The 17,592-nt window shown below is 38.4% G+C and overlaps 1 protein-coding gene and 1 pseudogene across 2 annotated transcripts; one reads left to right on the top strand and one right to left on the bottom strand.

Moving 5' to 3' along the window:
• The first annotated feature begins 425 nt into the window (after nucleotides 1-425).
• LOC145219267 (uncharacterized) lies at nucleotides 426-1,718 on the top strand (annotated as a pseudogene).
• A 10,170-nt stretch (nucleotides 1,719-11,888) lies between these two features.
• LOC145220162 (uncharacterized) lies at nucleotides 11,889-17,592 on the bottom strand. 2 transcript variants are annotated; one of them, XM_080087442.1, is made up of 7 exons: nucleotides 17,279-17,592; nucleotides 16,263-16,357; nucleotides 15,245-15,271; nucleotides 14,084-14,116; nucleotides 13,453-13,494; nucleotides 13,176-13,233; nucleotides 11,889-13,099 (listed from the first exon to the last, which is right to left on the bottom strand). In XM_080087442.1, the coding sequence occupies exons 1-7, from the start codon at nucleotides 17,349-17,351 to the stop codon at nucleotides 12,969-12,971; spliced, it is 459 nt and encodes a 152-aa protein (XP_079943568.1). In that variant the 5' UTR covers nucleotides 17,352-17,592; the 3' UTR covers nucleotides 11,889-12,968. The 2 variants fall into 2 exon arrangements, with proteins under 2 accessions (XP_079943568.1, XP_079943569.1); XM_080087443.1 differs by lacking the exon at nucleotides 14,084-14,116.

Below are 17,592 nucleotides of genomic sequence, written 5' to 3' on the forward strand. Positions count from 1 at the left end.
ATGAATATATATGTGTTTCACTTTGTTGTTTAGTTTGATATACGCTTATTCAATATTTAATTATTGCATACACTATCGTACACTACCTTTCAAAAGTTTTATTAATTATAATATATATTATTTTTGGCCAGTGGCGAAGTCACCGTTGTAACAATTGATTTTAGCGATAGGCCTTGGACCGTTTTACGAATTAGGGAGGTAGCCTCGAGTATTAGAATACAATCGGGGTATTTGGGAAGGTTTAGCGTTAAAGATCTCGCACCCAAGCAACTTTCTTTAAATTTCGAGGTTACCAAAATAATTCTGTAACAGTTGGCGAGCACGCCAGGACCCTGCTATCGCGAGACGGTGACTTTTCTATAGAGAGAACTCCCTTTTTACACTATTTTTAAGAGCTTTTACAGCATGCTGTTGTTGTTATTATTTTAAATGGCTTTTAACTTTTTATTGCCTCCGCCTCGGTATGAGCCGGGAATGGATTTGCAAGATTTTATTAGGGTGTTTGAATCGTACGCCGACAGCATTAAGGCTACTGAAGAAGTAAAAAGGCACATGTTCTTGGCTACTCTTGATGACGAGCTCCGCTGGATAACACAAGACAAGGACCGTTCCGTATACAACCTGGCTTACTCAGTCATTGTCGAGCGCGCTCTGAAGAACAGTACCGGCGGCGCTTACTTGCATAAACTGCGCCATCGATTGATTACACGTGGGGAGATGCCTCGCGAAACGTCTCGAGAATTTGTGCATGCAACCAAGGAGCTAGGAGACAAAGCGTACCCCAAAGAAAAGGAAGAAAGCATCAAGATAGAAGTAATGTACACTGTGTTGCTGTTTGGACTGTTAGATCAAAACCTTGCCGCTAACATTTCGAATAGATTAAACCATAAGCGTAACTTTTGGGCCGCTGCCGAGTTGGTTTTAAACGAACAACCCACAGCAATTGTCGCAAGAGTCACTACATCCGTAGATGACAAACACGTTTTGACAATACTGTAATTACTACCCTGAATGAGCTGAAGCAGGGTTTACACAAAAACATAGAACATTTAACAAGCACTGTTGCGAGTTTGCAAGCCCAGTGCGAGAATCTGCAGCAACAGGTTCGGACGCTGGCTTTGACTCAACATCGTTTCGATGTGCGCCCTTCCCGACCCTTTTATCAGCGAAGGTGTTTCAACTGTGGAGAGTCCGCTCATCTCCAACACCAGTGTCACCGTAGTAAAAAAACGACGCGCTGTTCACGCGTTCCTATGCAACCCGTTGATAAACAAAACCATAATTATTCTTCTGTGCCCAGAACAACCTCTAGACTGGCCCCCACAAAATCGATGCTGACTACCAAACGACTCCCCGACCCTCCGACCGTCCACCGGAAGCGAGTGTTACCGCGGTGTGTTGAGATTGTGACCGAAAACGTGCTGGTATGTGCTTTAGTAGACACGGGGGCAACTGTATCTTTGTTATCCGAACACATGTGGAGAAAACTTTCAAACGTTGGTAATATGAACCTAGAGTCGTGTCCAACTAATTTTGGCCTGGTCGCTGCAAACGGCACGCAGTTAAATTCTCTTGGGATAGCTAATGTAAACATTAAAGTTGTTGGACTAACTGTGAGCCATCGATTCTATGTATGCAACCACTCCGCGCATGAGTGCATCGTAGGCTTAGACTTCTTGAAAATGTATAACTGCTCTCTTGCTACAAGACCGCACTAATGATCGCCGGGAATGCAAGAGTGCCGTTGCTGAACCAGTCCTTTATTCCTGAAGAAAAGGAAGTCTTTCTAGCGGAATTGACCAGAGTCCTTGCATCAACAGAGGTGCAAGTGATGGGAGAGTTTCCCCCCGATCGTAACGGTGAGTCATTGTCTTCATTTACTGCTGTGGTTGAACGGAACCCAGAGGTTACTGCACGATTTGGAGTTCTTACTGCCACCGCTGTAACCACTACTGCCGGACTAACTGTACATATACGACTTGCCAATTTAAATGACGACGACGTCGAGTTGCCTGCTGGGCTCAAAGTCGCATGTCTGTACCGATTGGCAGCTTTTGGCCACATAAAATGTTACAACCCCACATCTCGTGTATTATTAAGTGCCAATGTTGCTAAATACAGTTGTAACGACTGTTTGCAGACTTCCGAACCTGAGCAAGTTTCTAGCGTCACACACAAAGCAGAGGACGGCCAGGTTGATAAACATCGGCGAAATATAGTCTCCGGGGTAAATATGAGTAATGAATTGACTGCGAACCAAAGGCGCAAAGTGCTTGAAGTTCTGTCGGCACATACGCGCGCCTTTTCTACATCCGCAACTGATCTTGGCAAAACTAGCATTACGCAGCATTTTATTGACACAGGAGATGCTCGACCAGTGCGCCAAGCTCCTTGGAGGATGCCGCAACGTCATAAGCACAAATTTGAAGAGATCATCGATGAAATGCGCAAACAAGGTTTAGTCCGTCCGTTAACGTCTCCCTGGTCGAGTTCAATTGTTCTTGTGAAGATAAAAGCCAAGTGACTTAAGATTTTGTATCCATTATCGTGACCTTAACGCCGTTACCAAAAAGAACAGATATCCATCCCGCGTTTAGACGACAGTTTGGACGAGATGGCTGGTTCCGTTTACTTCTCCACGCTCGACCTTAAATCGGGTTATTGGCAAATTTCTGTGGATCTAAAATCTCGCAAAAAGACGGCATTCGCTAGCCACATGGGTCTATTCGAGTTTAATGTAATGCCGATGGGTTTATGCAATGCAGCTGCCAGCTTTCAAAGGGTAATGCGCATCGTTCTTAATGGGGTTGAATGGAGCGGTGTTCTTGCGTATCTGGACGACGTAATAATATATGCGCGCACATTTGACGAACATCTAACCCGCCTAAATTTGGTTTTAAGACGATTGGAGTCCGCAGGGTTAACTTTGAAGCCATCAAAGTGTTGCCCTTTCAAGAGCGAGGTTAATTTTCTTGGACATGTTGTTTCCAAGGCGGGTATCCTGTGCGAACCCGAAAAGTTCGCGCTGTTGCAAATTAGCCTATTCCCACCACTGTTAAGCACGTTCGACAATTCGTGGGATTAACATCCTATTATCGCAAATTTGTCGAAAATTATGCGCAGATCATATCCCCGCTACACCGGCTTAAGGAAAAAGGGAAAAACTTTGAGTGCGACTAGAGTTGCCAACGTGCTTTCTCTATGCTTAAACATAAAATGACCAACGCACCAATCCTACAGTACTCAGACTTCAGGCGACCCTTTATATTAGACACTGATGCTTCTGATTATGCAATAGGTTGCGTTCTAAGCCAAGAGATCGAAGGCAAAGATCATGTGATCGCGTATGGTAGTAGGAGCCTGAGTAAAGCTGAACGGCATTATTCGACCACCCGCAAGGAATTGTTGGCTGTGATCTTTGCTACGAAACTATACCGCTGTTATTTACTAGGTAACAGTTTTATTCTGCGCACATATCACGCTTCTTTGCGATGGCTATGGAAACGCTCTAACTCAGTGGTTCTTAACCGGTGGGTAATTACCCACTAGTGGGGAATTTGAGGATTTCAAGTGGGTAATTTGAAGTTGGGTTTGTTGTTCCATGTGTACAATGTAGAGCATAAAAGTAGTATTTTGAATAGGTAGACCAGTGGTTCTTAACCGGTGGGAAATTTCCCACTAGTGGGAAATTTGATGTTTTCAGAGGGAAATTATGTAAGTCAGGTGACCAAACTCGGGCCCAAGGGTCGAACCCGACTTTGAATTAATCATAACATTTTTCCGCAACAACATGTTAGATTAACTTCAGCAAGGCTTACAAGACACATACAAATCCAAAGTCCGTTTGTTACATCACAGACAAGACTAAAAGTATCAATGACTTTGCTATTGTGCGCGAATGAAATCCTTTCCTTTGTTGATTGTGATGCAATAAATGACTATTGCAAGCAGAGGAAACTCTTTAATATATTCAAAAAACTTTAATCTCTCACAGAAGCACTGTTTAAACTGAACAAGATTGCAGTATACCTTTGGAGTTTCAGACCTAATCGCTTCACGAAATTATTTCGAATAAAGAATAATTTGTTTGTTAACGTAGGGCACAAAACATCAGTTTTAAAAAAACAGAGGGGGAAATTCGAAGTTGGTGGTTGACTTTAGTGGGAAACCACACCAAAAAGGTTAAGAACCACTGCTCTAACTAGACTTGAGCCCGAAAGTGACCCGGACTGTCCATATCCCGTGCGGCAGGCGGGAGATGCGTCGGAAGTGTGTAATGTGAATTTTCGCGTTGTTCTTGTCTGTAGCTTAATAAAATTACGAAATTAGAGAAGCTCAAGGGGATGATGTGACCTGAGGGTAGTTGCTAGTTGGTTGCATCGGGGTGTCCGGCCCAAGTTTAAAACCGTGAAACGAATGTCTCCAACGATTCGACATTATTGGTCGCTTTTCGGAACTGTGTTTAGTCGGAACGGCATATTGTACCTCCGAGATGAGGACTCGGTTAGACTCGACGGCAGAACAGAGCGTATGTTGGTTCCCTTTGCTATGCGCCCTACTGTTTTAGCTGCGTTACACGTTCAATCTCATGGAGGCGGCCATCTTGGCATAGCGAAAACACTTAGTAAAGTGTCAGAAAGGTTTTATTGGGCAAGATGGCGCGACAATGTCGAGCAGGTTTGTAGCCGTTGTGCCGAATGTGCATTAAATAAGAAGCCAAGTACAAAACTACGCGCACCTTTAGTCCCTTCTCAAGAAACTCGGCCTTTAGAACGGATTGAGATAGACGTGATTGTCCCTTTTCCGTTGACGAGGACTGGTTACCAATATGTCCTTGTCGCGTGCGATTTGTTTACAAAGTAGCCCATGCGTCACCAAACAGCGACAGAAACAGCCAATTTGCTGTTTCATCGCTGGTTTACCGTCCACGGGGTCCCCGAGGTAGTCCATTCTGACCAGGGCGGTAATTTCGAAAGCGCACTGTTTCAGGAACTAACCCGCCTGATGGGTTGCAAGAAAACCCGAACTACCCCGTACCGGCCTTCGGCAAATGGCGGAGTAGAAAGGAATAACCGAACAATTTTAAACATGCTACGAAATTATGTTCAACAGGATGGAAAGCACTGGGATGAGGCCTTGTCAGTGGTGGTAGCATCATACAATTCCAGTCGGCACGAAAGCACAGGCTTCGCTCCCCACTACTTGCTTACGGGATCTCCTTTGCGTCCACCCGCTGACCTGACACATGAGCCTTCGCCGCATGACCAGCAGTCGCCATTGGTCCATCTGGAAAGACTCCGAGATCAGCTGGCACTTGCCAGGGAAGTGGCACGCGAGACGCTCCAGTGTCAGCGCAAGCAAATAGAGAAGCAATATAACAGTAAGCAAAGCGGTGACACCCTCAATGTTTACGATTCAGTCTTGTTGGAAAACCCGGTTGTGGCACCGGACGAATGTAGAAAGTTTCACCTGCCCTATAAGGGTCCTTTTCAGATAGTAGAGAAGCAAGGACCTGTCAACTACAAAATTGTTGATCAAACCGGCAAAACCCAAGTAGTGCACTTCAATCGCTTGAAGAAAACATCAGCCAATTTTGATGAGAACAACGATGTAGATGAAATTGTTAGGAAGCGCCATGAAGAAGATGTAGCTTCACGTGAACCAGCACGTGGTTCCAACAAGCAGTGACCAACTGTTGTTGTCCAGGTGATGGTTCCGAGCACCGAAGACGATTCGGGAAAACGCGGCTGCAAACGACCCTTACGCGACACCGGGTCTGGTTTGTCCGCGGACGTGATGATTTTGAGCGACGTGTTGGAAACTAGACCAAAGAGAATGCGTAAACAGACGGAATTCTACCAAAGTTAAAGAAGGCGTCCTCCGGGAGTAGGACTAATGCAGGCGGGGAGTGTAACGTGAACCGGTGTTCACTTAGTTTGGTATATGCTTATTTATTATTTCATTATTGCACTTTTCACGGTAACTTTATTTATCTATGAATATATATGTGTTTCATTTTGTTATTAAGTTTGTTATACGCTTATTCAATATTTAATTATTGCAGTTGCTTTTTACTGCAACTTTATTTACCCAATAATATGTTAGTTCTTTTGTTTCATAATGTTTGTTTGTTTTGTTAAGCCACATTTATTTTCACGTTATTCTTTTCATACCTTGTTTTTCCACTTTTGTTTTCTTTTGTTTTCTTGTGTTCCATTTTCACCTATTTTCACTTTAATATCTTTTTTTGTACTTGTAACACCGGTAACATTTCGAACGCATCCCCGCTTCAGTGATTTCCCGTGGCGCGTTGTGATTTCTAGAGGCATGTGGCGTCGTTTTTCCTCGTGTTTGTCGGGGCAGTTCTCTCCTGGCCCCGGTGAAGTGTGCGCGATTGTTTTGGTGCTGTTGTGCTGCTATTGTGTTTTGCTATAACGCAACGTGATTATTGCTGTAACGTAACGCGATCGTACAGTACCTTTCAAAGGTTTTATTAATTATAATATATATTATTTTTGGCCAGTGGCGAAGTCACCGTTGTAACAATTGGTTTTTGCGATAAGCCGTTAGTGCAGGGTCTTGGACCTTTTTACGAATTAGGGAGGTAGCCTCGAGTATTAGAATACAATAGGGGTATTTGGGAAGGTTTAGCGTTAAAGATCTCGCACCCAAGCAACTTTCTCTAAATTTCGAAGTTACCAAAATAATTCGGTAACATAAATCTGCATCGTTTGATCCGAATGAACGTTCTTTAAAGCATGTGCGACAATTTATGAAAAATATTTAAAAACAGGGTGGATCCAGGAAAAAAATCAGTTTAGCGTGAGTAAAATGGATAACAAATATGGTGTAAAATTAAACAAAGATTATCTAAATACATCAAAATACGGAACTCCGCGTCTTTTCATAACATCTCCATAATATCAATTTATTTATCTCACACTGAACTAGAACGCGTGTTATTTTGTTGTGTACACCATTCAAGTTAAACGGGTATATTACCTTCTCCTATCATTACGTTGACAACTTATAGAGTTTTCTTCAATTGCCCAATTGTTCAAGAAAATTGCCACAAGTGCGACATGCGATTCAAATGAGACAAGCAAACCATGACCTAAGCCACAACGCAAGATCGACAATTATGGCTTTAAAATACATTTCCGACATTAAATCAAATTTATTAATTACAAGATACATTTGCACACAACTGACATTATCATCGAGATATATATTTAAAAATACAAACGAATGACGCATTCGCAACCTCTACACAACTCTTCTTGTTTAGATAGCAAAACCTAATCTCAAATGGTGTGTTGTTTACAATTCTTTTATCTAATACACAACCAATAAAGTCTTGCATTGCATGGTATATTTATCTAAGAGTCAATGAATAAAAACCAAGAACTAAACCTGAAGGACATGTTTGGTTCTGAAAATATATGCAAAACAAAACTCAGTTTTAACTTTTAAACCAACCAATTTGGCATAAAGGTTTAGCTGACATGCTTTGGTGCAAAAAATAAATTATGTGGCTAAAACGTCATGAAAACATATATTTTCTGTTGTGTTGGATTTAAAGCCTAAATGAAGATCACATCAACAATCATAAAATTCATGAAGTCGTTTTATTAATACTATATTAAGTGTATTCTGTAGAGAATCATTGAATAAAGCAAAACACATTTCACAATTCTTAACATACGAATTTGTCGGAAATTGCGATGCGTCATAAATCAAGTTATCTGTAAGTTATAACTTAACACCAAAGTCCAAACCCAAGCTTAATAGGTTTGTTATCCCGTGTTTATGTTGTACCATGCCTTGTTTACCTAATGTCTGAGAAAAAAATCGTTCGCTTTAATGAGCAAGGACGCTAAATCAAAAAATGTCCTTTGCAAAGTTATTTGCTTTTAGATTTTAAAATTGATAGTGGTTAGACTTGACATTACCAGAGCATGTTTGCGATCTAAGAGAAGTTTTCGATCCTCAAAAAGAGAACGACTTAAACTTGATATTGCTACTCGTAACACCTTACTTTGTTTTTCAGGGAAATATGTGTATGACACCACCTGCAAAGTACCCTCAGGTAACAAAACAGTAATAAAATATAGTGAGCGAAAAAAAATGTTTTTGTCTCAATTTACAAATATTGACCTAGATATCTCCGCTAAAAAGTGATGATGAATAAATATGCACGTACAATGTAACTGAATAGGGACAAGGTGTAATAAACGTTAATGTGTGCATTACGTTTATGCGCTAAGTATATTATTAACATATTTTTGTGTTTGGGATTTAAAAAAGATTCGCCACCAAGAAAATATAAACATTCAGAATCCAGGTAGGAAAAACTTTTTCCGTTGAAGTAATAAAACCTAATTTCAAAAAATTACAAGATGATAAATCATTTTTAGTCCCATTTGCATTTGCCAATTTCGACCCAAATGCACCCCCTGCAGAAGAACCAGCGCAAATAGATGGCGATGAAGGTCGAAACCAGAACAACCAGTTGCAACCAGAACGAAACCAGCTTTATAACAACTAATACTTGTCATAAGAAAATTAAAAACACTTTTATGACTAATTCATGTGAACAGTCTACAAATTTTGTATTTATGTCAATGAAAACGTATTTGAATTCCAGCTTCACATTTATTTGCGGTGTTTCCCTTTCTTCTTTATAACGAAGCCGTTCGTTTCAAAGATTCATGACACATACACGACTATTTAACCACCGACTATAGGCGATGTCTTACAGATTTCTTTAGTCAATTGTACATTGTGTGGTTGTTGAGTTAATGTGTACCACTATGCGAATTTTCCGTTTGCGTCAGCATGCATGAATCACAAAAGCTATATAAATTCACACAAAAAAAACAGTATTTATCATAGCACTTTAAACCATATTTTGTTTTGTAAAAGAAAAAAAAAACGTGTACATCGCGTGCCCAGTTATTTCTGTTTACCCAATTTCAGTATTTATCAAGGTCAGTGAGATCGGCGCAACTGTCATGTATTGAACGACCAATATGGAAAACGGATGCCTCAACAGAAAAATATGGCGGCCACGTGGAAACGTCAGAAAGTAAAACGTGCGCAAAAATGAGATATACTAATGTGATTAAATAACTAATGCAAATCAAGCAGGAAAAAATTCCGTTGACGTTTCTTCCAACGTGATAAATATATAAATTTTTGCAGTTGCTGGTGTTCAATTGGGTTCAGTTTGTGTAGTTTTGGCGCGCTGCACAACGAGGTGCTACGAACATTTGAACTATAAACGTTTTTCTTGTTGCTGTGTGCTAAACCAGTTTCACCAAAATCACCAAAAAAATTTAATGTGATGAAATGCAACAAATAGAGATGCGTAAGCAAGTAAATGGGTCAAGTATTGAGTAAATGGATCAAGTAGAAGTGTTCTTAAAAATAGAAAATAACGTAAAGTTTTTGTGAATGACTGTGCGACAATGCTTACGTTTTATTCACATTAAAATGTTAATGAAAAACAGTGTTCTAAATTGCCCCGTAAGATGTGATTTTTTTCAATGAGTGGTAGTGATCTATGTTTAGGTGTTTGACCTATTTTTTGTTTTCATGCAATGTTCAGTCCACAACTACAAACGTTCGTCAAATTTTATGTTTTTTGTTATAATCGAAACCGTCTATATTTATGTAGCCTACTTCTAATGGTGAAACTGTCAACGTGTCGTATATATAATCAGTTGACCTTGGTTTCTTGGTTTTCATTTGTTACAAAACCATACCAATGTGCAACCATACCAAATTATTCAATCCAAATAAATTAAATCTAAATGAAAACAGTCTGGGTATTTGTAAAAGATTCTGAATGTTAAACAGGCTTATACTGGGCAGACAGTGATGCTTGTAATTCGACAGTAGTGTAGCGCGGCAGTTCCGAAACGCACCTTGCGCGGAGTTGGTTTGAATCCCACCGCACGCTGGATTTTTTTTGGGTAATAAACGTCACCTGTGGATTAGGGTAATTTTCAGCACGAATTGCATTTGACATTTTCGACCCTACTGGACACCCAGCAGAAGAACCAGCGCAAACAAATGGCGATGAGGGTCGAAACCCGGACAACATTCGAAATGCAAAGCAAACATCACCTTATTTACATTTCTTTAACTCTTTGGAGGAAATTTCATTTGACGCTTCGAAAGCAAATTTTAAGATCAGGTATCAAAGCGTTCTTTCCTCTTTGCCATGTCATTTTATGTGACAATTTTTGGTCGTGGATTGTGAGATTACCATTGTTGCGTAAACAAACATGTGTTTGTGACAAACTTTAATCGGTTCGGAAACTGTAATGCCCTGAAAAGGACAGAGAGTTGGTAAACTATGGTTATTCTGGAAAAAAGTTGGTATAAGTCAAAAACAACCCGAGATTCTCAGAATAACAAACCAATGAAGCTTAGAAGTTCCGTATAATTGACAAACTTTCTATTGCTCCGCTTATTCTTTTAGAGCTCAATCTTGGTGTAACATGTGGGTTCTACCAAATTTTACATGCTAAATTTGACTTTTTAACGGCATTATCGTGCCACAAGTGCAATAAATGCGTCAAACAGCAAAGTAGATTTTTTATAAATTTCATTTAATTGCAAAGAAAACACATCTTTTGTGAATTTCGGATCGGTTAATATTTTTTAAACATTATTTATTTTTTATTTTGGATTAAACATTAAGGTGTAAAAAAACTGAAAATGGATTCAGCAATTAAAGAACTCTTGAACGTCTCCGTTGTTGGCCAGAGTATTAGCGAGACTGTTGGCCAGACCATTTGCCAGACCGTTGGTCAGACTGTTGGCCAGACCGTTGGCCTCTCTGTGGTACGACATACGTCGGGGCAGCGGGGTCAAACACTCTGAACGCAATCTGGCTTAAAAAAAACGATTTTATGTCAAGCATAATATGTAAACCACGTTGACTAATCAACATTTAATAGTTAAACAGAAACATTTCACACGAACCTGAAGGCCGTGGTGGTGGTGGTGGGGGTGGTGGTGGTGGTGGTGATGGTCGTCGTTGGCTGGTGAATCCCTCATACTAACGTGAAAAAAACGTATTAATACACAAAGCCTTAAAACCCTAACAGCATTATTTTTACCCTTGATTCTCGCATCGGAGCCCGGTTGTGATCGCCTAACCGGTCTGAAAAAGATAGTTGCTGTAGTTGTAAAATGTTGTAGTAAATTGGGTGTCAGTTTGCACATGTTAGTGGAAAAATAAGTAGTGGAAACGGTTTCGAAATTTAATAAACTAAGGAGTTGTACATGCCAAAATAGTAGTGACTGTACCAGTTTCATCATCTCACACCAGCAGACAAATAGTTGTTTCTCCAAATAACTTTACACCGACGCAGTAGTTTTGTCAGATTTTGTTTATTGGGCAAAAAACTTGACCTTTAAAGTAAAATAGTTTACCACTTCTTGTCATAATCATGACAAAGTCTTCAAAAAATTGATCCAAAGATATTGCAATCATTTAAAAAAAATTGCTACAAGCACACAGCAGAGTAGCACAAATTTACCATCTTTGTAGCCATAACCACGTTTGCCGACACCAAAATGAATGTCTCCATAACGTTCCATGTTGCGATGATGCTTTTGTACAGATTAATATCCTGACGAAAACAATATTTCTTTCAACTGTTGGAGATAAACCAGCTGCACAAAACTCTAAAGCAGACTATGGTAAAAAAAAGTGTTATAACAAATATTTATCGTTAAAAAATGACTGATTATTTCAAAATGATTTTAATATGAACACAAACAAACATAAATATAAGACTCTTTGATCATTGATCATTTTGCTAAAACCATTTGTTGTCAATGAGAACCAAATATCTCGTAAGATTTATGCAACAAGAATTGACACATTTAAACACATTTGCGCTTTTTAAATTTTTCTGTTAATATAACCTTATGTACGCTGATATCTTTACAAAATTCTGCTTCTGACTTCGTGTACAACGGCTCACAGTTTCTGTGCGAAGTTAAATATGAGCGCTTTTTATGTTTGTTAAGTCATCGGCTCTACTTGCTGATTAAACACAAGGAATGCGTATAGCTTACTTGATACAGGATAACGCCTTATGGCGATATTTGTGGACAATAAAATGTGTCGGAGTCAAGTCAGATTTATTTACACTGTCACGTTATTAAATTGTCATGGTAAAACAGTTTTATAAAACAGCAAGGACACAGAAGAAACATAGCTTTGCGAGTAAAGTTTCCAGTATCTTTAATTTTTTAACTAAATGGAAAACTCAAATCATTGATACATACTTTTTTCGTCGAATGTATTACTTAATAATATGTTTTAAAAAAGCACATCGTTTAATGCAGTGATTTTCAACCGGTGTTCCGCGGAACACTAGTGTTCCGTGAAAGATCGTCAGGTGTTCCGCGAGAAATTTGCTGTTTTGAATATAGGTTACTAATGTTTTAGGCTTCCATGCTTTGACTAGCGATTTATGTCGAACACCGTCGAAATCACTGATTTAGCGGTTACCGCAATTTAGCGTTTTAGTGCTTTATTTATTTCCATTATTGTCACGTTATCAAATTTGTCATAGATAAACACTTTTGTAAAACAGCAAGGACACAGAAAAAAACATAAGTTATCAAAGATTCCAGTATGTAATATGTATTTTGGTATGTAATACAAAATGAAGTGCCGTATCTTATGTTGAGTTTTAATGCCTGAAACTGCACAACATCAAGTGTTACAAGAACTTGAACATTCAAGCAACAAACGCGCAGAACCCACAAACTTTGCTGACTACTGACAGTGGTTACGCGGCCAAAATATTACTTATGTTTTTGTCAGTTTCCTGTTACAGAAAAATCGTGGTTGAATTTGCTATGTTAAACAGTAGTTCGATTTTTCGTGCATATTAATAACTTTAACGTTGTAACTGGGGAGAAAAAAATTATAATTGTTAGTTGGTATGAGGCTGGTTTTGTTCTGGTTGCAATTGGTTGTCCGGGTTTCGATCGGAACCGCGATCTATTTGTGCTGCTTCTTCTGCTGGGGGTCCATTAGGGTCGAAATTGGCAAATGCAAATAAGACTGAAAAATCACACTTCATTTGGTAATTTTAGGTTGAATTACGGTCACAGATAATCAAAAACGAAGTTTCTCTCACCTTGATTTGGGGGTGGTAGAATGTGTCTATTTTCTTGATGCTGAAACCTATTCAAATCCTAATCAGAAAATATATTATTGACTTACCTTAATGTAAATACACAGACAATTTGTTTAAAGATTCAAGTTTCCTAGCCTTTACCTGTATTCAGTAACGAACATCTAGATGAGTATTCGATTTCTATTGAAGCGGTAAACATCTCTCATTTCAGACAAAATAGCATAAATGCGGTGCATTGTTTTACCAGAACCTGTTTTTTAACATTGTTTGCTTTTACCTTTTGGTGCTTTCCGAGTGGTGGTGCCCAATAATAAGCCGTCTAAAAATCAATAACATAATACGGTAATAAAAGCAGCCTTGACAAATTAACGATTTAAGTGGATCAGTAAACATTTAACTAAGGATGTAATAACAAATAAACATCAACTGCTCCTAGGTCAAAAACATGGTTGTCGTGATAATTGTTAAATACCAATGGCAACTTTTTCATAAAACATAAGTAACGTACTTCGACATGAAAAATATAAATACGATCGACATTTTTTACAATATTAATGTAAGCATGGAATAAGCAATAAACCCATTGAATAAGAATAAGCAATAAACCCAGGAATTTTGTTTTTTTTCTTCGACTGAATGTGTTTAAAAGTTTCATAATGCCTTGTTAGGAGTGTTTGGTGATTCTCGTACTAAATATGTTTGTGATGTCCGTCCTTTTTATGCAATTTTTTTATGGGCATCAATCGTCGAAGAACTATATTGACAGTTTTATGAGTGTCAACAATTGTTAAGCATAATTATTGATACATTATGCACAATAGAAAGCAGAGAAAGAATTTTTGTTGTCCCAAATTTTCTCTCCACATTTTTGCTTTTTTTTTTATCTGGGAACGTAATATTTTTCTTACCCCTTGGTCTTGTATTTCGTTAGCAAAATCCTCCTGAATGGAACAAAACGCGGTGTTAGGGCTTTATTAAAAAGTTTTGTACTTCGAGGGCTTCAAAGTTTGGTAATTATAAAACTGGTATCTATGTACAACGCCTCATTGGTATGTAAGTTTTAGTTTAGCACTACAGAAGGTCGCATGGCACCCGCTTGAATTAAATTTAATGGGTGATTGTATTTTTTGAACGACACACAATTAAAAAGATAAGGTTTCATGTCAACTTATTATAAAGTAATAGTTGCGGAAAGAACGTCTTTCACTAAAACGAATATGACAAAAACAATCTTGTTTTGTGTATTTTTGATAAATTTCCGCAATGCATTAAAGAACGTTCATGCATATAAATTGATACTGACAAACTCATCATTGTCAACAATTGTTAGACATGGTTAATGATTTAGGATGCTGAAAGAAATGCGGATTAAAGGAATGCGATATCGTTACTAGACTTTAAAATATCCTCAATACTGTTGCAATTTTACTCACAACATACAACTTCTTTTACTCACTAAGTTACATTTTGATGTAGTAAGTCTTTTCTTTTTATTGAAATAAATCCGGTCTGCATTTGCATTCATGTAAGGCAGAGTAGGGGTTTCTTGCGGTTGGTCTGCGCGTATGTGTATTTTGTACCTTTGCTTTAATTTATTGGTTTTATCTCGCTTTTTGCTTTGTTTTCAGACACTGATGATGCTTATAAAACGAAATGCATTTGTTTTTATAAAAGAAATAAAACACAGCGACAGATTTAGTATTTTTTCACACTGAATTTTCTACATTGTGATGTATATGAGTTGGGGCATTTATTACAACGTTCTGTCCGTTGTGTGTTGTAACGCTCGAATATATAAAACTAATGACCAGATACCCAGAAAACATTACCAGGGAGATATAAACGACCATATATTTTATAAACCACAAAATATAAACCACCGTGTTTCTTGTATATTGTCGATAGTGTTAAAAATTTTGTTTTATATTGTGTGGTTTGTTTTTGTTTGAAATCGTTTGGCTGTGACCACTAACAAAATTGCTTTTCATCTGGTCGTATATTTCGGTTGAATATGGAGGCCTCTACCGTCAGTTGCAATTTTTAACCACCAAACTGTAATGTTGACTTACGTCGCAGTTTTGGTGCACAGGAGTTTCCTGGAAAAAGAAATAAATCAAGATGTTAGGGAAGTTAATTGGGCTATGAGATTGTCTAGGTCAGGGGTACTTAATTAGATTTACGAAAGATCCAAATAAAAAAGGTAAAAATACCAAGGTCCGGACACTATAGTCAGTAATGCAAATGCAACATATCTTCGCCTATTTTGGTTGTAGGTAATGGAAAAAATCGTGGTCCAACATCAACACAATTGAAAGTTTCTGTCAGCGAAAAAAAAAGCTTGAATTGGGCACTAAACATTAATTTACTCCTCGCGAGAGTATTGGCACAACGATACACAAAATATAGTTTATTTAGGTTTGCAGGATTTCGTCGTAGGGTAATAATTCAAAATTCAGTTTATTACGTCATAGATACAATTGTGCTTAAACAATCGCCGTTTCGTTTTTAGTGTAGTGGAATAATGGACCATTTTGTCGTCACAAAACTGCACAATTTGAACTTTAAAGATTTTTGAAATACTTTGGGCTCCTCGCAGTACTCAGAGAATCGCTATGCGGACCCGAGTTAACTGTCGCTAGATAACAACGATCAAGAAATTGACAAACAATGTAGCGTATGTGGCCACAATCAAAAGACCGTCGGGGTCTACACCCAACGCCCGAAAGGTCCGCCATTTCAGTAGCCCTGGTCTAGGTTATTATGCATGCTCAAAAAGTTACTTAACTTCACCCCAGTCCCACGAGAGGTGAGTGTAATATATATATTACTGTCTACTTTTCTGTCCGTTTTAGTACTGCTCAAAAATAAAATATAATGTACGTTGTGTGTTTTACTTTCGATAGAACATGACTTGGCAAAAATAAACATCTAACTTATGATCAAAGCAAATTTGATTGGCCGTTTGGTGGTATTTTCCCAGTATTGCACAGTGTAATTGCAGTTTGTTGGGTTAGCTGTTATTTTAGTTGCCGCTTAAAGGCTGGAAATTCGATAACAAAATTTCAAATATTTATTCGAATTACTTACAGGACTTGAAAGTTGGGGCATTGAACTCATCTTGGTCTGGATTGCTTGTTTCTTTGTTCCCTGCTGGAATGTTGTAGATGTCATGTACTCTTCCGCTGAAGTTGTATAAAAGCAAAATTGAATGAACGCTTTGTTTCAAATAAATCAGCTATTGATGCTAGGCTTAGTATTAAGTTTATAGAGCTCTTTTGGCAAATGTATTTTCATTCCCACGTTTTGACGTTCTAAAAGAATGGAACACAAGCACGTCACAACGCAACGAAAACAATGCGCGATAACGAATGATTGGGCCTCTAATCTTTGAGCAGGTGCCTGTAGCACCATGAAAGCATCACATCTGTTTCGATGTTTATTATGTTGCCCCGCTGGTGAATGTTCCATGACTCAAGAAATAGTCTTTTCCTCCAGTCAGGCTCCCGGGCCTCAACAGACGCCGCATTGAAATCAATATGGAGGCCTTGTGATACCGCGTGATTTGTCGTGCACTGTACCAGTCGCATTCAGAACCAGTCGCATTTGGCCAAAAGACCTCTATAAAGCTTTGTTTTTAATGTTTCTCAAAATAAGTGTGGGAGATAAAAAAAATTTATTTGATTTACACCTTATTTTACATTAATGCTAAACTTATTTTTAACAGTGACAAAACAGTCATAGTGTTGTCAAATTTCATGGAATTTAATCTGGATTCCTAACAAATTGGTACGTAATTATGGGTGTGTGCAAACGTACGTATTTAAAGTCTTGATAACTTTTAGATGAATGACGAGATAATGACTTCCTAAAATCACATGTTTGGACATGTTTTTTTTGTTAAGTTAATCACATTTACTGTTTGTGCATGTGACTATTTTACTGTAACACTTTTCTGTTCGCAAGGGAGAAATTAGTGTTGCGTACGAGACGAAGTGGGAAACCTTAGTGCGGTGATTGGTGCAGATACAGTCTGCACAGACATTGAAATAAATTTTGCCGGTACACCTGACTTACATTGCGTTGACAATAAAATCAAACCTTACCTGTTTCAGGCATCTCCACTCTATACTCTGAGTCTTTCTGTTTCGCCGATGGTTTCGAAACATACCCATCCATAGTAATTTTAAAACAAGACAAGACAAATACTGTTAACCGACGACTAAAAGCAAAATAACCATTTTTGCGACTCAATTAATGCTTTATACATTTGAGCTACCAAATGACGTTACCTAACTGACTTAATCTATTAAATTGTTTTTGAAAACCGCTGAATATTCGGTTTCGGACGGATCGAAATTTCGCCGATTCGGCACATCACTAGTTATTAAGACTTGCACTTAGTAGTTCAACAACAGAG

This window comes from Phallusia mammillata, chromosome 3 (assembly GCF_965637545.1).
Source record: "Phallusia mammillata chromosome 3, kaPhaMamm4.hap1.1, whole genome shotgun sequence".
NCBI classification, from domain to species: domain Eukaryota; kingdom Metazoa; phylum Chordata; class Ascidiacea; order Phlebobranchia; family Ascidiidae; genus Phallusia; species Phallusia mammillata.